The 19,529-nt window shown below is 42.0% G+C and overlaps 1 protein-coding gene across 3 annotated transcripts in view; it reads right to left on the reverse strand.

Moving 5' to 3' along the window:
• The window catches only part of SEC13 (SEC13 homolog, nuclear pore and COPII coat complex component), a 39,225-nt gene extending 21,253 nt beyond the window's left edge, over window positions 1-17,972 (reverse strand). Inside the window, exons 1-5 of one of the 3 annotated variants that reach the window (XM_016121367.2) lie at window positions 17,830-17,971; window positions 15,199-15,243; window positions 12,878-12,993; window positions 8,312-8,463; window positions 7,718-7,851 (exon numbers count right to left, since the gene is read on the reverse strand). In XM_016121367.2, coding sequence (XP_015976853.1) covers window positions 7,718-7,851; window positions 8,312-8,463; window positions 12,878-12,993; window positions 15,199-15,243; window positions 17,830-17,832 — 450 coding nt within the window. In that variant the 5' untranslated portion in view covers window positions 17,833-17,971. Of the gene's footprint in view, window positions 1-7,717; window positions 7,852-8,311; window positions 8,464-12,877; window positions 12,994-15,198; window positions 15,244-17,435; window positions 17,568-17,829 lie in introns of those variants that run through there. The other 2 variants (XM_016121368.2, XM_016121369.2) reach the window with 2 other exon arrangements.
• Window positions 17,973-19,529: the final 1,557 nt, after the last annotated feature.

Raw genomic sequence — 19,529 nt, forward strand, 5'->3', positions numbered from 1 at the left:
ACCTTCAAGGACTGGAAAAAGTCCCTGAAACAAATGAATTCCAAAGTTACTGGGAGGAAGGAAATAACAAAGGTCAGAAAGGAAGTTTATGAAATAGAGAATAAAAGACAATAGAAAAAATCAATGAAACTAAAAGTTGATTCTTTGAAAAGATAAACAAAATTAACAAACCTTTAGACTCATCTAGAAAGAGATTGCCCAAATAAACAAAATCAGATATGAAAAGAGGACATATTACAACTAATACCAGAGAAATACAAAAGATCCAAAGAAACCATTATGAAAAATTATACACCAACAAATTGGACAACCTAGAAGAAATGAATAAATTCCTCAAAACATACAACCTTCCAAGACTGAATCATGAATTAGTAGAAAACCTGAATAGACCAATTACTAGTAAGGAGATTAAATCAGTAATCAAAAGTCTAATAAATGGAAGTCCGGGGCCAGATAGCTTCACTGGTGAATACCAACATTCAAAGAAGAATTAATACCAATATGTCTAAAAACTTTTCTTTGAAAGGGAATGCTTCCAAACTCATATTAATTATAAGCATAATCCTGATACCAAAATCAGACGAGGATATCACAAGAAAATTACAGGCCAATATCCTGAATGAACACAGATGCATAAATCCTCAACGAAATACTATTAAACTGAATTCAACAATACATTAAAAGGATTGTACTTTGATCAGGTGAGATTTATTCCAGGGATGCGAGGATGGTTTAACATCTACAAATTAATCAAAGTGATATATCACATTAACAAAATGAAGGATAAAAATCATATGATCATCTCAGTAGGTACAGAAAAAGCATCTGCTAAAATTTGACATTTACGATAAAGATTTACAACAAAGCTGGTATACGGGGAATGTACCTCAATATACTAACAACCATATTCAGTGGTCCCCAACCTTGTGGCACCAGAGACTGGTGCTTCTATAAGATCTAATGCCTGATGATCTGAGGTGGAGGCCAAGGTGGTGATACTAGTGCTGGGGAGATGCTGCAAATACAGATGAACCTTCGCTTGCTCTCCTGCTACTCATCTCCTGCTGTGCAGCCCGGTTCCTAACAGGCCGTGAACTGGTACCGGTCCACAGCCCGCAGGTTGGGGACCCCTGCCATATATACAAGCCCACAGTTAACATATTCAACAGTGAAAAGCTGAAAGCTTGTCTCAATCAGAAATAAGACAAGAATGCCAACTCTCACCACTTTCATTCAACACAGTATTAGAAGCCCCAAACAGAGCAATTACACAAGAAAAAGAAGTAACAGGCATCCAAAGTGGAAAGGAAGAAGTAAAACTGTCGTGATTTGAAGATGACACGACAACATATATAGAAAACCCTAAAGACTCCACCAAAAAACTTTCAGAATTAACAAATTCAGTAAAGTTGCACGATGCAAAATATACAAAAATATTCCTATATAAACATGAAACAATATTTGTATAGGAAAACACCCTCACAAACAACTGGAGGGTGATGAACATCAACTTTTATCTCTTTTAGTTTTTAACAGTTGAATTCTTTGTTTACTCTCTTCTTTCACTTTTTCCTTCAATGCTGTCGTGCAAGTTCATTACTGTGTTTTCAACAGTAATCAATTTCTCTTCTTTGTACTGCTTTCAATTTCGCTGTGATTCTTTGTAGGCATCTGTTTCTCCAACTCTGCCGTCTCACAAGCTCTCTCTCATACACGTTCCTCAGTATATTAAATATATGTATATGTATATGAAAATCTTTTGCATTTTTATACACTAAGAACTATCAGAAAGAGAAATTGAGAAAACGATCCCATTTACAACTGCATCAATAATAATTAAATATCTAGAAGTAAATTAACCAAGGAAGTGAAAGACATGTACATGAAAACTATCAGATAATGATAAAAGAAATTAAAAAGACACAAATAAATGGAAAGATGTCCCTGTTCATGGATTGGAAGAATATTGTTAAAATGTCCATACTACCCAAAGCAATCTACAGATTCAGTGCAATCCTTATAAAAATTCCAATGGCATTTTTCAAAGAACTAGAAAAAAAACAACCCTAAAATTTGTATGGAACTACAGAAGACACCGAATAACCAAACAATCTTGAGAAAGAAGAACAATGCTAGCGGCATCAAACTCCCTGATTTCAAACTACATTACAAAGCTATAGTGATTAAAACAGTATGGTATTGGCATAAAAGCAAACACATAGATCAATGGCACAGAATACAGAGCCCAGAAATACCTATATAGTCAATTAGTTTACAGAAAAGGAGCCAAGAATATGTAGTGGGGGAAAGAACAGTCTCTTCAATGGTGTAGAGAAAACTGGGCAGCCACATGCAAAAGAATGAAACTTGACCACTATTTTACAGCATACACAAAAATTAACTCAAAATGGATTAGAGACTTGAATATAAGACCTGAAACCATAAAACTCCTAGAAGAAACAGGAGGTAACCTCCTGATATTGGTCGCAGCCACAAGTTTCTATAGCTGACTCCAAAAGCAAAGGCAACGAAAGCAAAAAGTAGGACTATATCAACTGAAACGCTTCTTCACAACGGAAATCAATAAAATGACAAGGCGACCTACAGAATGGGAGATAATATTTGAAAATAATTAATCTGATAAGGGGTTAATATCCAAAAATACAAAAGAATGCAACTCCAGCAAAGAAACAATCTAATTTAAAAGTGAGCAGAGAATCTGAGTAGACAGTTTCCAAAGATATAAAGATAGCCAACAAGTACATGAAAATAGTCAACGTCAGTAATCATCGAGGAAATGCAAATCAACACAATAAGGTATCACCTCACACCTGTTAGAGGAGCTATCATCAAAAGGCCAGACGTAACAAGCGTTGTTGAGGATGTGGAGAAAAGAGAACCCTTGTATGCTAGTGATGGGAATGTAAACCGGTGCAGCCACTATGGAAAACAATTTGGAGGTTCACCCAAAAATTAAAAATAGAACTACCACATGACCTATCGATTCAACTTTTGGGTATTTATCTTAAGGAAACAAAAACATTAATTCAAAAAGATACATGTACTCCATGTTCAATGCAACAGCCAAGGTATAAAAACAACTTCAGTGTTCACCGATGGATGGATGAATGGATAAAGAAGATATGTGTATCTATACAATGGCACACTATTCAGACACCTTAAAGAATGAAATCTTGCCACTTGTGACATGGATGGACCTTGAGGGAATTATGTTAAGTGGAAGAAATCAGAAAGACAAATACTGTATGGTTTCTTATGTGGACTGTATAAAAAACCCCTAACAAAAAACTTTCAAGCTCATAGAGGAGGTATGGGGTGGGTGAGATATATGCAGGTGTAAGTAACTGTTAGGGGATGTAATGTACAAAATGGTGAATACAGTTAATAAAACTGTATTTGAAAGTTGCTAAGAGAGTAGATCTTAAAAGTACTCATCACACAAAAACATGTATTTTTTGGTAACTGTAGGGTGATGGATTTAACTAGACTTATTGTGGTAATTGTTTTGCAATGTATGTAAATATTGAATTATTGTGTCATATACCTGAAACTAATATGTTGTATGGCAATAATACCTCAATATAAAAGTAAAAAAATATTTTATTGAAAAAAAGATAAGGAACATATTACTCTCAAAAGTTCCCTCAGTTTCCTTTGTAATCCATCTTTCCTCAACTCACTCCCTACATCTCCTGCCCCATAAACTTGGCAACTACTGACCTGCTGCCACTATAAATGTTTGCTTTTTCTACAATTTTAGATCAGTGGAATCATAGTATGTACCTTTTTATCTGTTTTTTTCCCCCCACTCAGCATAATGATTTTAAAATTCATTCATTAGTATCGATAGTTTCTTTTTATTTGCTGAGTAGCATTTCTATAGTTTGGATGTACCACAATTTGTTGATACAACACCTGCTGATGTACATGTACATTATTTCTAGTTTTGGCTATTAAAGCAGCTATGAACTTTTGTGTACAGGTGTATGTGTGAACTTGAAAGTCAATAAGGTTATAAATCCTTAGTTCACATGTTCTTTCATTGCATATGTGTTCTCCTTTTTCTTATGTGTTCATAATTTTTCTTATGCATAGATCATTGCTGTTGACAAGTCCGATGATAATCTAATTTTGTTTCGCTTATAAGTCATATGGGTCTTTTCCTCTAGATGTCCAAATGATTTTCTTTAAAGGCCAATAATTTTACTAGAAAATTGTATCTTTTTGTTGATGGTTTTGGGTTGATATTCTTAAGTGTAAGGCATGCTCTCTCAACATGTAGTAGTTTCAAATCTTTGTTCTTAAAGAGTTTTCTCGAATTACTTTCTAGTATTTGTTCTGTTTTCTTCTTCGGGGACTTCTAGTAGTTATTATGTTTGATCATTGCTTCTCTACCTTTTCTCAAAATCTTTTTCTCTCTCTTTAAAAAATTTCCCCTTTTCACACTCTATTTCTCTTAAGGAATTCTATATTATGTTTATTTGCTCTTGTATTCCTTCTATTTTAATCTTTAGTTCTAAAATAAATTATTTTTTATTCCTTCCTGAGTTCCGTAACTTCATCTCTTTTTCTCATTTTGATTTATGCTGTATTTTCATGACTTATATAATTTAAAAAATGTCTCATTTTAAAATAGTAGGTGACAGTTTGATTCCATTTTGTGGGCATGTTTTTCTTTCACTGACTGTAGGGATGTTATTTTGTATATATTTTTTTCTAATAAGGAAAACTTTGTATGCAATTTCACCTTAAGTACTATTTTTATGAGAAATTAGTTTTCCTGATGAAATGAGGTTCAGAAAAGCCTGACTTGAGAAGTCTGTTTTGTGAAGTGTTAACAAATGTGATGGCTTGCTTTCAGAATTTCCTGGCTTGTTCTCCTCCCCTACTTTGGTCTCTATCCTCTTTCCTTTGTGTCCCCATCTGGCTCAATTTTGATTTCACTCCCAGCAGTTTCTCCTCACAAGGGGCCCTGTCATGAAAGCAAGCCCTGGTCAGATTTCTCTAAGTCCCTTTCGTCTTCCTTATGATGGGCCCTTGGTATGATATAGTGCAAAACCCCTCCCAGTCAGTTCTCCAAAGGCAATATACGAATGGCCAATAAGCATATGAAAAGATGCCCCAAAACATTAGTCATTAGAGAAATGCAAATCATAACGACAATGAGGTAACACTTTGCACCCACTTGGATAGCTATAATAAAAATGACAAGTTTTAACAAGGATATAGAGAAATGGCAACCCTCATACACTGCCGGCAGGAATGTAAAATGGTACAGTTAACTTGGAAAAGTTTAGCAGTACTTCAAAAAGTTAACCATAGTTTTCATTTGACTTAGCAATTCCACTCCTAGGTATATACCCAAGAATACTGAGAACATACCTTCATATGACAACTTATACACATATGTTCATAGAATTATTCCTAATAGCTGAAAATGTCCATCAACTGATGAATGAATGGCCACACAAAATGAGTTACAATGGAATACTATTCAGCCATAAAAAGGAAGGAAGTACTGATACACACGATGATAGGGATGAACCTTGAAAACATGCTAAGTGAAAGAAGCCAGTCACATAAGACCATATACTGTATGATTCCATTCATCAGAAATGTCCAGAAGCAGCAAACTCATAGAGAAAGAAGGTAGATTACTGGTTGCCTAGGGCTGGGAGTAGGGTGGGATGAAGAGTAACTAATAGTGTTTATTTTGGGGATGACAAAAAAGTTCTGGAAATTAGATAGTGGTAATAACTGGGAAACTTATGAAAAAAGCAGGTCCTTGCATAATGTCATTTCATTCAACATTGCCTTGTTATAATGTTGATGAGAAAAATCAGTTCCTGTCTAGGGCCACTGTCTGTGTGGAATATGCACGTTCTCCACAAGTCTGTGTGGGTTTCTACCCACATCCCAAAGATATGCACGTTAATTGGTAGGTCTAAACTGTCCTAGCATGAGTGAGGGTGGGTATGCATTTCAGCGTGGCCTGCAATGGGAAGTGCGACCTGTACAGTGTGGGCTCCTGCCTTGCACACTTGGCTGCTGGGATAGGCTCTAGCCACCTGTGACCCTGAACTAGAATGAGCGGTTAGAAAATAATTATCTTGTTTTTATTGATATTTCTTAAATGTATGTTTCATTCACATTTCAATGTTTAATATTAGCAGTGCTTTAGGTCTTTGTTTAGAAGTTTGCTGATATTTTTGTGACCAGCGTTATGCTGTAGGAACTTAATTCTTGTTTGTATCAATTAGCCTAAGGTAAAATTGGTTTCGTTATATGAAGTTTTGCTTAAAGATGGTTTCCAAGAACCTATCAACAATGTTAAGTGAAGACTTACTATATACTAAAATCTATAGGACTGCATACTTTAAAAAAGGTGAATTTTATGGTCTGTGAATTCCATCTTACTTTAAAGAAAACTTAAAAACAAAAACAAAACAACTTCCAGTTTCAGTTGCTATTCTCAAACTGGCTAGCTATGCTTTGTAGTGAATACTTGCTGGCGATTTTGGGGGTACTCCTCTTCTTAGGTTTGTTAGAAGGCACCCCACTCCTTCCTTCTGCCTCCTGCTCAGATACCAATATCATGCAGTCTTGGGGCTGTTGGTGGTTCAGTCCTCTCCACCTGTATTTTAGGGGTCTGTGGAAATACCTTGTTATCCAGTTTTGTTCTAAGAGTTGTTTATGAGGTTATTATGTTTTTGCTACCTAGTTGTTCTGCTGGTTTTATGCACAGATGTGGAAAGAATGAAAAATTATGATGCTACTCCCCACCATCTTGCTAGAAGCCTCTCAGACTATTCATTTTTACAATTTGGTCAGAAGAAGAGGATGACAAGGTCCCAAGTAACAAGACACTAAGACAGGCACCTGGGGCCTTGAGGGCTGGGCAGACTGTGGATCCCCTGAATTGGGGGAGACTGACTTTGAGTTTCCATCTGGGTAGATTTCAGAAGTATTTGAGGCCATCAAAGCCAGAACTGCTGTGTAGAGAGAAGACACACAGATTCTAGGATTCTAACTCTGGCACAGTGCCTTCTCTAAATCACGTACTTTTCCTGAGCCTCATTTGCCTCAAAAAAAATGGGACTAGGACTGCTTACCTTGCAAATATGTAAATTTGTTAATTTTTTTTAGCCTTCACAAGCATTTGTGAGGATTACACGACACACAGTAGGAGCTGAAGAAATGAGTTTTTCCTCCACTGCCTCCAGTGCTTTCTGAACTGTTTCAACTTTAATGTCCGATGAGAGAAGAACAAGAAACTAAATTCCTATGATGCTTCTTAAAATCATATTTACTTCTACGGGGTCACAATGATCACCACAAAGCAATGTCAATTGAGGCATTCATAGCAAAGGTGGCAGGTAGGTAGGCAGGCTACTGCTGCCACCCTGCCAATGCCCTGGTCCTCCTCAACTTAGCAGCTTATGAAGAGGAACCAGTGTTAACCCCTGCCCAGGGCTGAACGAGATTGGTGCAGCCTGGCCTCCCTGGATGCGGCCTCTATCTGGTATCAGAGCAAAGATGCTCAAAGCTGCTCTACCATGCATGTCTGGTCAGCAGCCCCTCCCCTGGTCCACTGCACAGCAGCAACACTACTCCTGTCCCACTCTAGGGAATCTATAGGAGAGACCTGGCAAGTCGGCAGAGCTACCCTCTACATGCAGGCAGGGTCTGGACTTACAGTGTGAGCATTGTTGATCTTCTTTACTTCCCACTGGCCCTCCCCGGTGTAGGTCAGCAGGGAGATGGCACCATCCGAGCTCCCACAGGCCAGGATCAGACCATAGTCATGGGGGGCCCAGCACACAGAGTTTACTGCAGGAGGAGGAAGGCACAGTGAACAGACTGTTTTTCCAGATTTACCATTTTAATACATTTCTTGAAAAAAAAAATGCAGGGATCACTAGGTAGAAGTTGTAACTTTGTCAATTAAAGAGATTCAAAAAACCAATCACCTACTAACATTATTTCATAAATATCTATCTTAAGAAAAAGTAGGCTAGACAACAATCTGAGAATGAAGGCCAGTACTTAAAATGAATAAATCTTAAAAAAACAAAATTGTATTGTTTCCCTTTTTCTCATTTTGCTTTGGACTGGCTTTAGGTCTTAGGGCCTTAACTCCTCTGTGGACAGACTAGCAAAAAAGCCAACCAAAGCCCAAGGGACAAACAAGAAGCTTCACAAGGGGAAAAGAACCAGAGCATTAGCCAAGACAGAGGTCATTCTCACCCAAGGGCCCCCCTACCCACTTTCTCCTGCCACACTCATGTACCTGAGGAGTCGTGTCCCGTGTGCTCATGAGTCTTCTCCCAGGTGCCGTTTTCCTCTTTCCAGATAATGACTTTCCGGTCATAGGAGCAGGATGCCAGGATATTGCCATACATTGGGTGGGCCCAGGCCACTTGCCACACAGGACCCTCATGACTGCAAAAGGCGAGGGTCAGAGGCTGCTCAGATGGGCTAGAGGAACCCTCAGTGCTCTGCCGGCCATTACTTTGGAGAGAACTGAATGGCTTCCTTGGTAGGCAGAGACAACGTCTCAGGGCAGAACTGCCTAAGAATTTCAAAATGGACAGCCAGACTGTCACTGCTAAAAGGGACTTAATTGGATAGTAAGGACCTTGAGGCCAAGAGGTCAGAGAGGCTTTGCAAGTCAAGATGCTAAGTTAGCCTCTATCCCAAACTGGTAGAACCCTTACATGCCCCATATTGCAGCCAGCACCACCTATATCTACCGTCATCAGCAGTCACCCATCCATCTAGGATTTGCACCCACAAGTGCTTGGTATCGGTAGAGTGAATTGGTATTTATCCTTCCAGATGGTAAACTCCTTGAGAAGGCAGTATCTATTTCATTTTGATATTTTCCACTACTCTTTTAATTTGTTCAAAAGATATCTCTCGCTCTTCTCTTCTGATCTTTATCCATTCATACATGCTAAGTATTGTCTGGGCATGAACCCTGTACTGGGCGTGATACTGGGGCTGTCTCTCAGTTCAGGGAAGGATGGGCACCCAGCATATGAGCGGTAGCTCAGCTTAGAGATTCTTTCACACCCACCCCCCATTCTCCAGCTGCTTTACTTGAAGCAAGGACCATATTCCTTATGGCTTTGTCTCTTTATGGAGATACCATCAAGGTTTCTTTCATAAGGTGGTCAAGAGGGAAAATATTTGTGATAACTCATGCAGAGCTTAGAACAGTGCTTGGTACCAGGCTGCAGCACTCAGAGTCTCTTCCTCCTTCTGGCTGGGACAGCAGGACATTCCCAGGCCCAACAAAGGAGCTGCTAATGAAACTCTCAGTAGACTCAAATGTCCTACACCTAGCACAGATTTAACCAAGACAAACAAGAATAGGGATGTGAATTTATCCCTTCAATTTTTTTCCTGGCTTTATTGAAATATAACCATCAGTTGCTGTATTTACATTGTACAATTCGAATTTTTTTTTCGATTATAGTTGGCATACAATAATATACCAGTTTCAGTTGTATAGCCTCGTGATCAGAGATCCACATAACTTGCAAAGTGATCACCCCGCTGAATCTAGTACCCCTCTTCCCTTACATATTAACCATCTACCCCAAGCTACATTCTACATCTCCATGTCTATTCTGCAGCTATCCATTTGTACCTTTTAATCTCTTGGCCTTATTTTTGCTATCCTCCACATCTCCCCCACCCTTAAGTAGCCCTCAATATATTCTCTTATCTATGAGTTACTTCTGCTTTTGTTATTTTGTTCTCTAGATTCCACATGTACATGAAATCGTGCAATACTTGTCTTTCTCTATCCAACCCATTTCATTCAGCGCAATCCTCTCTATGCCCATCAAGGCAATATCTTTTTCCATCTCTTTTTCCATTCCAATATCTTTTTCCTTTTAGGCTATCTTTTAATCTGAAGCGAATCTCTTGTAGGCAGCATATGTAGGGGTCTTGTTTTCTTATCCATTCAGCCACCTTATCTTTTGGTTGGAACATTTAATTCTTTTCCATTTGAGGTACTTGTTGATAGGAATGTAGTTATTACCATTCTTTATTGTTTTTGATACAAGTTTTTTCTTCTTAAAGAGGTCCCTCCAACATTTCCTGGAATATTGACTTGGTGTTGATAAATTCCTTTAGCTTCTTTTTGTCTGGGAAGCTCTCTGTCCTTTGACTCTAAATAGCAACTTTGCTGGATAAAGTATTTTTCGTGGTAGATCCTGGGTTTTCATCACGTCAAATATTTTGTGCCACGCTGTTCAGTCCTGCATAGGTTCTTAAGCATTCAGCTGCCAGTTTTATGAGTGCTCCCTGGTAGGTAACTGCTTTTCTCTTGCTGCTTTTAAGATTCTCTCTTTGTATTTAACCTTTGGCATTTTAATTATGATGTGCCTTGGTGTGGGCCTCTGTGGATTCCTTTTTCTTGGGACTCTCTGAACTACCTGGGGTTGTATGTCGATTTCCTTCAGCAGGTGAGGGAAATTTCCCATCATTATTTCTTTAAATAGCGCTTCGATGTCTTTCCTTCAGGTACCCCTATGACACAGATATTTTTAAAGTGTCCCATAAGCTCCTTAAATTATTATAGTCTTGGCTTTTTTGTCATTCTGACTGAGTGTCCTTGGCTTCCCCCATCCTCTATACTGGTGGTTCGATCCTCTTCTTTACCCACTCTGTTTATTCCATCTAGTATACTCTTCTTTTCAGATAGTATATTCTTCATTTCCGACTGGTTCCCTTTTATAATTTCCATTTCCATTTTCATGTTTTTTCTCTTTCAGTTATTAGTGAATTCAACTACGCTTTCCTTAAGTTCAATGAGCATCTTTACAACCAGTGTTTTGAACTGTGTATCTGTTAGATTGCTTGACTCCATTATTCCTGGATCTCTGTTCTGTTCTCTCATATGGTTTCTGCTTTTTGTCTTCCCATTTTGGCTGCCTTTGACATCTGTTTCCATGTATAAACAAAGCTCCTAAGTCTCTTGGTCTTACTAGTGTGACTTTGTGTAGTATGTGTCCGGTGGCACAGTCCTGAGAGGGGTCCAGCTACAGGCCAAGTTTAGCCCCAGCCGGGGCCACCTGTTAAGATTCAGCAAGCAATCCACAGATTCTGTGCTTACAGTTACCTCAAGAGGCCATGCCAGAAACCGAGGCCAGCAGCCACCAGTGTGAGTCTTGGCACTGCTCAGCAAGGAGCACTAGGCTCAGCCTCGAGGACATAACTAGATATGGTTTGGGTGGGGCCGTGAACTGGGACAGAAGGAGTTTTAGGGAATCCTCTGGGCAGAGTGATCTTTGTCATCTAGTTTGATGACATCTCAGCTATGGTGGAGCTGTGTCTGCACATTGGAAGTGGGGAGGGCTCAACAGAGGAACAATGGATACTGCTGGCACTACAGCTGGGAGAGAGTCTCACCTCTGGCCCTCACTCCCACAACTCAGTGTTCCCTTGTAAGTCCCTGGTGCCTCTTACACAGCTGACCTGGCACTGGTGCTCAGAGCAAGCAAGTCTTTCACTGCGAAAGTCCACTTGTGGGTACTGTACCTTTAAGAAGTGTTTGCAGCTGCCAGCTCCCTTAGTATCTGTCCCATTCAGCTACTTGGGACTGGGCAGCCTCGTGTCCCCACCAGTCCTACCTCCTCCCATTGCAGGGTGTATTTATTTCTCTCCCTAGTTGTAGGGCTTATTCATCTAGATCCTAGGCGATATTTCTTGCTGTTTGTTCTGTGTTTCTGCCGCAACTTTGCTTTGGTAGGGAGAGGGGTAAACAAAGCCTCTATTATCTATGCTAATTTTTTTTTTACTCTCCTCTATCGCTTCAATTTTTTATGTCTCTCAATCATAAAACACAGAGCAGAAAGGATTGAGTGCCAGGTGATGTGAGTGCCTCTGCCAGTGCTGCAGCCAGGTCTCACCCTAGCAGCTCTCTGCGCAGTCAGAGGCTATTACACAAGGAAAGTGCTATTTGGCTGTTCTGTCATTGGATTCTTGACACTTAGGAAAAGGGGAACTTATAGGCCTGTCTCCCCAAATGGCTACTGACTTAGTTGTCTTCTTTAATTCAGTTAACTAACATGTATTGAGCACCTACTTGTCGGTGGGTCTTAATCTCCCTGTATAGCCTGGCAGAGGTTATGGTCCCTTCTTAGAATAATGGATAAAATATATAAAGTTAAGATACTACTGTGGCCCCAGCCCTATAACCATAATTGAAGGAAATGCTAAGTATCAGTCACTGAAAATAAAGATATGACTTTTCTCTATTGCCCCAGTTCACCAATCCTTGAATTCTATCCACAGAACTCTTGGAGATTCATGGAACCAGGTTAAGAACTCCCATTTATTTGAAAGGCAGTGAACTAAGGAAAAGCAATAGAGATGTGACCATAAAAATGATAGCTATGATCTCAAGAATCTCAGTAGGGAGGGAGGATAAATCAAACACTCATAAATACCTGCAATGGGAAAACAGGCAGAGTTATGGTATTTATATAATTACCATTATATTCTTACATTAACATTATTCTAAGGCTTGTTGGGAGCAGGCTCTACCTGGGAGCAGGCAGCACCAGCCCGTTTTGAGGGTGAGCAGGTGAAAGCTCCCAGAGATAAAATGACTCTCTTGTCCAAAGTCTTCTAGTGGGTATCTGGGGGCAGAGCTGGAAGTTACCCCTGGGTCCATTAGCCCAGGATACCTGCTGAGGGCAGCAGGTTGGCTGGCACCAGGGTGTCCTCATTGCTAACTGCATTGTGGGGCTGCTCTGATCTGGCTCTCAGGCTTTCCTGCCATGCCTGAAAAGCCCAACCATTCTCTGAGACCTCGCCCAGGGATTGCTGCACTTACCCTCTGAGGTCTGCAATGAGGATCTGCCCGCCGTTGCGTACATCAAAGATTTTGACAGATCTGTCTGATGAGCAGGTTGCCAGGCGGGTGCCATAGTAGTCCATCTGGGCATCGTGCTGCAAAGGGAGAACAATAGCTCGGGAAGTCTGCAGGCTGGGAGGGGGGTGGGACGAGCAGAGTCACCAGAACACAGAATCTAGTTTGGATCAGAATCTCCCTAAAATTAATCTAACCTCAAAGAATCATCACTATCAGGCAGGAAACTAGCATGTCAACATTCTCACTTCTCTGATGGGTAATATCGCTTGAAAGAGACAAGACAAAGCATACCCAGCTACTTTTAGACTCTTTATATACATGGGGAAGTCATTTCCCACTCCGTTCTGCAGGGTAGATATAAGAAAAGCTGGCTTAGCCTTCCTCCTCTTCCTCAGGCCCCACTGTGTTCTGAGGCTCTGTGGGCTACTGGGGAAGATACCTAGGTTTAGCTCAGCCCTAGAACCTGGGATAATAAAGGCATGAATCAGGTCCTCCATGTTGCACATCTGGCCTAGACACAGGGTTCCATTCAGACATTGGGCTCCTCCCTTCACCCCTTGCCCTGGATCTTTTGTGAACTTTTGTTCCTTGGTTTCTACTTAACCTTTTTCCTAGTAGTGTCCAGCACTCCAGACTTTCCATCCATGCCTTAAATGTAACTGGTCCCACCACTGAGTCAACTTCCTCAATGCTGACTGGCCATCCACACCTAGGGCTGGCCCCTGCCCAGAGCTCCTTGTCCCATCGGGGGCTATGGCTCATCTGAGCCACTATGACTGCTGCCCCGCTGAACGCAGAACATACTGGTCTCTCCTGTTTGCTGGCCCTGCCTATTCCAACAAATGGCACTTTCTTCAGCTATCCCACTTTGGGGGTTTTAATAACTATTAGCCATCACTCTTGTGGTCATCAGAGGCAATTACACCCTTTCAATGGAAGCAATCATTCCCTCTGCCTTAACATTCTTTCCTTGCCTCTCTCCCTAAGGAAAACATCCTGATTCTTCTTTGGAAGTCAACCCTCCCCACTATTCCAGGTTTTGGCTTCCTGGAAGGCAGTGCAGGTGTTAAGACAGATCTTCTCTGAAAATGTATTTCTGAAGCACTTCTCCTGCAGAGTGCTTTCACACACTTTGGGAGGAGGCAGGGCACAGCACCTAATAGATTTAAGTCCTATCTCCTCAGCTTATGTGTTGTGCAACCATGGAAAAATTGCCTAGTCTCTCTGAATCTCAGTTTCTTTATCTTTAAATGTGGCTCATCTGCTTCAAGGGTTGTAATGCAGGTTAAATGAGACACTGAAAGAATTTATTTAGCAGGGGATCTGATACTTAGCATGCAGACGTTAGTCATTAGTATTTTGCCTTATCTGTTCCTAAAATTGAACCTATATATGTAGGTAGCACATCCATTATTTTTTTCTATTTTAACTGTGAGGAAATCAAGGCTGGCTCAGAAGAGTTTGGAGACAGGATAGGGAGTCTCAGACTGGATCTTCTTATCCATGGTGCCATACTATCTCCAAGGAAGTGATGACACATGGCTGCAATCACAGTAACATATACAACTCCAAGACCAGACAACCTCTCAGAAGCCCCAAAGCAACCAATGGTGGGCAGGAACCTGAGACGACATGCTGAAAGCTGACTGACCTGCATCCTGCTCAAAGGCTGCTTAGATTGCTAGGTCCTGTATGAAGCAGTCTGTATCTTTGCTGTGGGAGACTTTAACTTCTGGACCTTCTCCCACAGCCCTGTCCTCTTATACTGAGTCCTGTGTTTACTTCTCAGGAAATAGCCTGAGTTAATGACTTCGGGTTCAAAGAGCCTTGTCTGGGCCTTTGTGGTAGTTCCACCTGGCTCTGCCTTAAGCTTTTGCTAAGTCTGCCTTCATTCTGAGTCATCTTCCTAGTCTCTCTTCATTTAACCCCCTTTCCAATGAGGCTAAGAAGTGGCAGCAAGAGGAAGACAGGTGGGAAGACTGTTGTCAAACCTTGGTATCTACTCAGGCTCCAGCCCAGAGCAGGTTATTTTGTTGGTCAGAAGACTGAGAGCCTTGAGCTATAAACCATTTCCAGGTTCCTCCCACTAGAGTGATCAGACTGCTATAGCCCTGCTAACTGAGAGGGTATTGCTGGAAGACTGACCATAACCCTGAGGCTATAGTCTGAGTGGCAAAGGCTGCAAAGCCACACTGGATTCATAAATAATAAAGAGAAATGTTTCCCTCCCACAGAAATGCCCATGTCCACAGCCCATAAGGGAGGGCTAAAGGAATACTTACAATCATGTCCTCGTGTGAAGTGTCCACAGTGTTAATTACTGACACCTAGAACCAAAGATATCATTGGTAAATGAACTGATGGAAGTTAGAATGCAATCATCTTGTTAAATTCACTGATCATTTCTAAAGTTCTTGACTACATTTGTTCATTTATCCACTCATAGTTATCTTCTTTTTGTTAAGCACTGTACCACAAATAAGTACTTCTTGCCCTTGGTAAGCTTGTCCACAACAGAAATACTTTAATGGTGGTTTACATGTGCTACAGTAGCCTGCAGGGCTGTTGGTGCTGGATGTGAAGTGGGGCTTAGATGATGAGGAATTTGCCAGGTGGCACAGGGAAAAAAAGTACCATCCAAGCAGAGGGCATGACATAAGCAAAGAGGAGAGATGACAAGCAGTCCTGGCTACCTTTAAGGGTGAAGAGGACCTTGAGAGAGTTATGACTGGATGACAGAGCCTCAGGTGTTTCAGGAAGTTTTTTGTGTAATGGGGTTAATACTGAAGACTCGGAGAATTGACTCAAGTTTCTCTTGAGGTTGCTTCTTGGTCCACAATCTGTGACAGATCCTAGACTATCATCTACTAGGATCCAGGGGTGAGCAGCTTGTAGGACTATAACACAGCTGCCATCACTTGCTACCCATTCTTTGAGGTCCAGCTCAAATTATGTCCCCTTTGTTGAAGATTCCCAGATCCCACAACTGGCTATACTCCTTTGAATATCTTCAGTACTTAAACGTCTAGAACAATTAACGCAGTTTCTTCTAACTAGAAGGTGTGCTCCCTGGACCTAGGGTCTGTGTCAGCTGCAGTTTTGAATCCTCTCAAATCACCCAGCATTGTGCTTTGCAACCATAAGGAACTCAGTAACTATTTGCTGAATGAAGAAGCAAATGAACAAAAACAAACAGTTTGACTTTGCTCAACCACTATTCTCTTAAAATTTGTGGGATAGAAAAGGGACTGAAAAGTTTTGAGTTTGGAACTGGTATTTCTTACCATCTCTCCCATTTCATCTTTTTCCAGTACAAGCCCTGCAGGTATAAAGTTTAACTTGACTTTTCAGAAAGGCAGACATTGGAAGAGGATGGCTGTTAAGCAGTTTAAAAGGTACACATCAAGTAAGCACAGGTTCTCTCATCAAATTCTAGACTCTCTAAAAAATAGGACACTAAGGTCTATAAAAGCAAGGAAGAAAAATTCTCCAATGCAGGCCAAGTTGTTCAGGTTACAAAGTGTTTTTACGTGTGCACTGGGATGAATGAAGGGCAGAGCTGTGTAATAAACTAAGGAACCGAAGAAGCCCAGAGGAGATAAAGCACTTGCTAAAGTTACAGAGCTAGTTAAAGGTGAAGCTGGGAAAAGAGTTTCACCTACTAACTCCCAGCTCACAAAGCTTCCTACTTCACCAGGTTGCCTATTTAGAATATAAAGTAGTTGTTCCACGGAATTCACTAAATCAATGGCTGAGGGCCAAATAAAGTCAGGAAGAGCTTTCTGGTAGTTTCGTACAAGGTCGTCAAAGGACCTTAGCGATAGCAAGCATTTCTTTTTTAACAACTCTCACCTGCCAGCCAGGATTGACAAACCATGTTTCTAACAAGTGCCTTTTTTAAAAAAAATTTAAACCTCTTTAAAAAATGTCCTTCCTCCCAAGCACCTCAAGTCGTCTGATCCTTGTTAAGCAGTAAGTGGCAGCCCTCAAAAGAATTCAGCTCTTTAGAATCAGTTAATGAGTTAACAATTCACTTAGACAGCTGTCGGAGCATAAAAGATGCCAATTCTACCCAGCAGGTGAGAATCGGACCAAGAAATGAGTTATTTAAAACAGAGCCTTCACGTAATGCAAGAACCAAACTCTGTCTGGGTTCATCCGTTTCCTCAAAACTCCATATTCATGCATATTCCTGAGAGCACTGGTTTACTGAACCCCCACTCTGTGCCAGGCTCAGACCAAATGCTTTTTATCCACTAGTTCCCATTCGGCCAGTCAGTCATTCACTCGATGCGTAAGTATGGAGTAAATGTATACTGTTGCTTCTACAGAAATTTAAAAAACTGGGCCTCTGCCCTCAAAGACTCATTCAGCTCAACTTTCTTTCACTTTCCTCAAGTGCCCATCATACTTCGAGGTGCTATCCCGAGCCACAGTTCCACCCATCTCTGCTGGGAGACGTGGTAGGCGGGTAGAAAGTAATGGTTACGAGAGTTCGAATCTCAGTTCTGCCACTTACCAGCTGGGCAAGAGGCTTCCTCAAATATAGTGTTGATAACAGCACCTACGTTACAGGGCTGTTAGCAGGATGAGATTATAAACAATGTTTGTTAAGGACTCAGGATACAGCAGCTCTTATAATGTTCTTGATTCTGTTTTCAACTGTTGGGAGAAGAGAAGGAAAGGTGCAGGAGGCGCGGCAGCACCGCGGCCCCGCAGAGTTCCGGGAGGTTCCACGGCCTCCCCCAGAGAAAGGTCCTGAGAGCCAGGACTGGAGTCCCCCAAACCTCGAAGCCGTGGAAGGGAGCTGTACGGCTCCAGCCCGGGGCTTGAACCTCAGCGTGGTCGAGGGGCCCGTGACGTCCGCGACCATGGCCGGAATCCCGGTAGGCGTCCCCGGCCCAGATACTCACCATGGCTGCTGCGGCGACGGTGGCAGCAGCTCTCAAGCTCGGACGTGGCAGCTCTTGGCGGCGCTTCGGCAGCTCACTTCCGGCGCCTGCCCCGTCGGGTTGTGGTGCAGGAGCCTCCGGGCAGCAACGTGCTGTGCTCGCAATAAGGTTCCGCGCCTTTCAGCGGCTGCGCCACGCCCTCCTGCGGTCCCGTCCATGTCCGTGAGGAACTCGCGAGACCCACAGTGGGCTCTCGTTTCCATGGCGACCTTGACACACAAGCTTTCGGTATCTGAATGAAGCTACAGCGGATCTTCCTTCCTGACCCCTCCTTCTCCTTCTCCTCACCCCTACTCCCGAAAGATTTATAACTACACTTAGTGAAAGATTCATAACTACACTTTCACCCGTTTCCCTGCGGTTCTGGGTGTGTCTGGCCTTACGATGAATACTGAAGGACAATCAATTTTTTGCGTATTGGTAGAGTGTCCTAGTGCTTCGTTGTTGTTGGTCCCTCTTCAGGACCCAAGGTTGGGACCAGGGGCAGAGACTGAGCCCTTTCACCCTGCCTCTCCAAGTCATGTGACCCATGACTCCAAATTGCCCTTCCCCCACAGTTCTGGGATCCTGTGTGTCTGGACTGTCAGGTAAATCCCTCGGGCAAGGAAAAATTTCAGCCATGCTCCTGCAGTTAGAGCCCAAGACCCAGCCCCTAGGTTCCTGGCTTCTCACAAGCACAATGAGAATGCCGTGCTGCTGGACGGAGTCTGGGGTCTCCCCTCAGCCACACATGTTCTGGCAGCCCTGTGCCCTTCATGGATTTAAGAAGTCGAGTGAGGTAGGGTAGAATCTAGGCTCCCCTTGGGTAAATCATAATCCCTCAGTTTCTTCTCCTGAAACTGGAGGGAAAAATCCTAGCTGGAGGTGATCACTACTGGAGAGATGTTAATTAAGGCTCAGAGAGTGTGATAGACCTAGACCATCAAAGAGCTGTGGAGAGGGGAATGAGGTCTTACAGAATGCCTCTGGGCAGCAACCCATCCTACCCCCCAGCTTTAAAGATTCCTTATTTCCCTCAAATGGAGATATATTGCAAGGGTATGAGGGGGTGGTGCTTAGGGTAGAGCAGGGAACAAAGGGGGCAGGGCTCTTGGGTCTCCTGATCTTTAAGGGACAGGCCCTGGCCTTGAATCTGCACCTATACCACAGATCCTCTGGGTCGTAAGGTCACATCCTTCTCTTCGCACCTTGCTTTCAAGTGGAAAATGCGGACAACGGTGTATTAGATATAATACCAATATAATGCTTGGGGCATAGTTGTTATAAAAAGGAATTTGTTGGTGTAGGCATTGAAGTTGGAGAGACTGGGGATTTGGGACAAGCAATGAAACTCCATATTATTCATTAAGGTATTTGCTGTTGGGACTGAAAGGCATTGTAATGGAGGTTTTGAGTGCCAATTCTGAAATCAAGACTGCTAGGCATTGGTACTCTATCTTCTGTTTACTAGGTGGGCATACTTTTCACCTCTCTGAGCTGCTGTCTCCTCTTCTGTTAAGTGGGAATTACAATGATATTGACTCTGACAGTCGATGTTGGGATTAAATGGACTCTTGGATGTGAAACTGTGTTTGGAAGTTGGCTGGGTCTCTGGGGATAAGTTCTCCCTGAGAAGTGCTGGAATTTTGTGTGTGTGTGCACGCACGCGCGGGTGCACGCGC

This window comes from Rousettus aegyptiacus, unplaced genomic scaffold (genome assembly GCF_014176215.1).
Source record: "Rousettus aegyptiacus isolate mRouAeg1 unplaced genomic scaffold, mRouAeg1.p scaffold_m13_p_4, whole genome shotgun sequence".
NCBI lineage: Eukaryota > Metazoa > Chordata > Mammalia > Chiroptera > Pteropodidae > Rousettus > Rousettus aegyptiacus.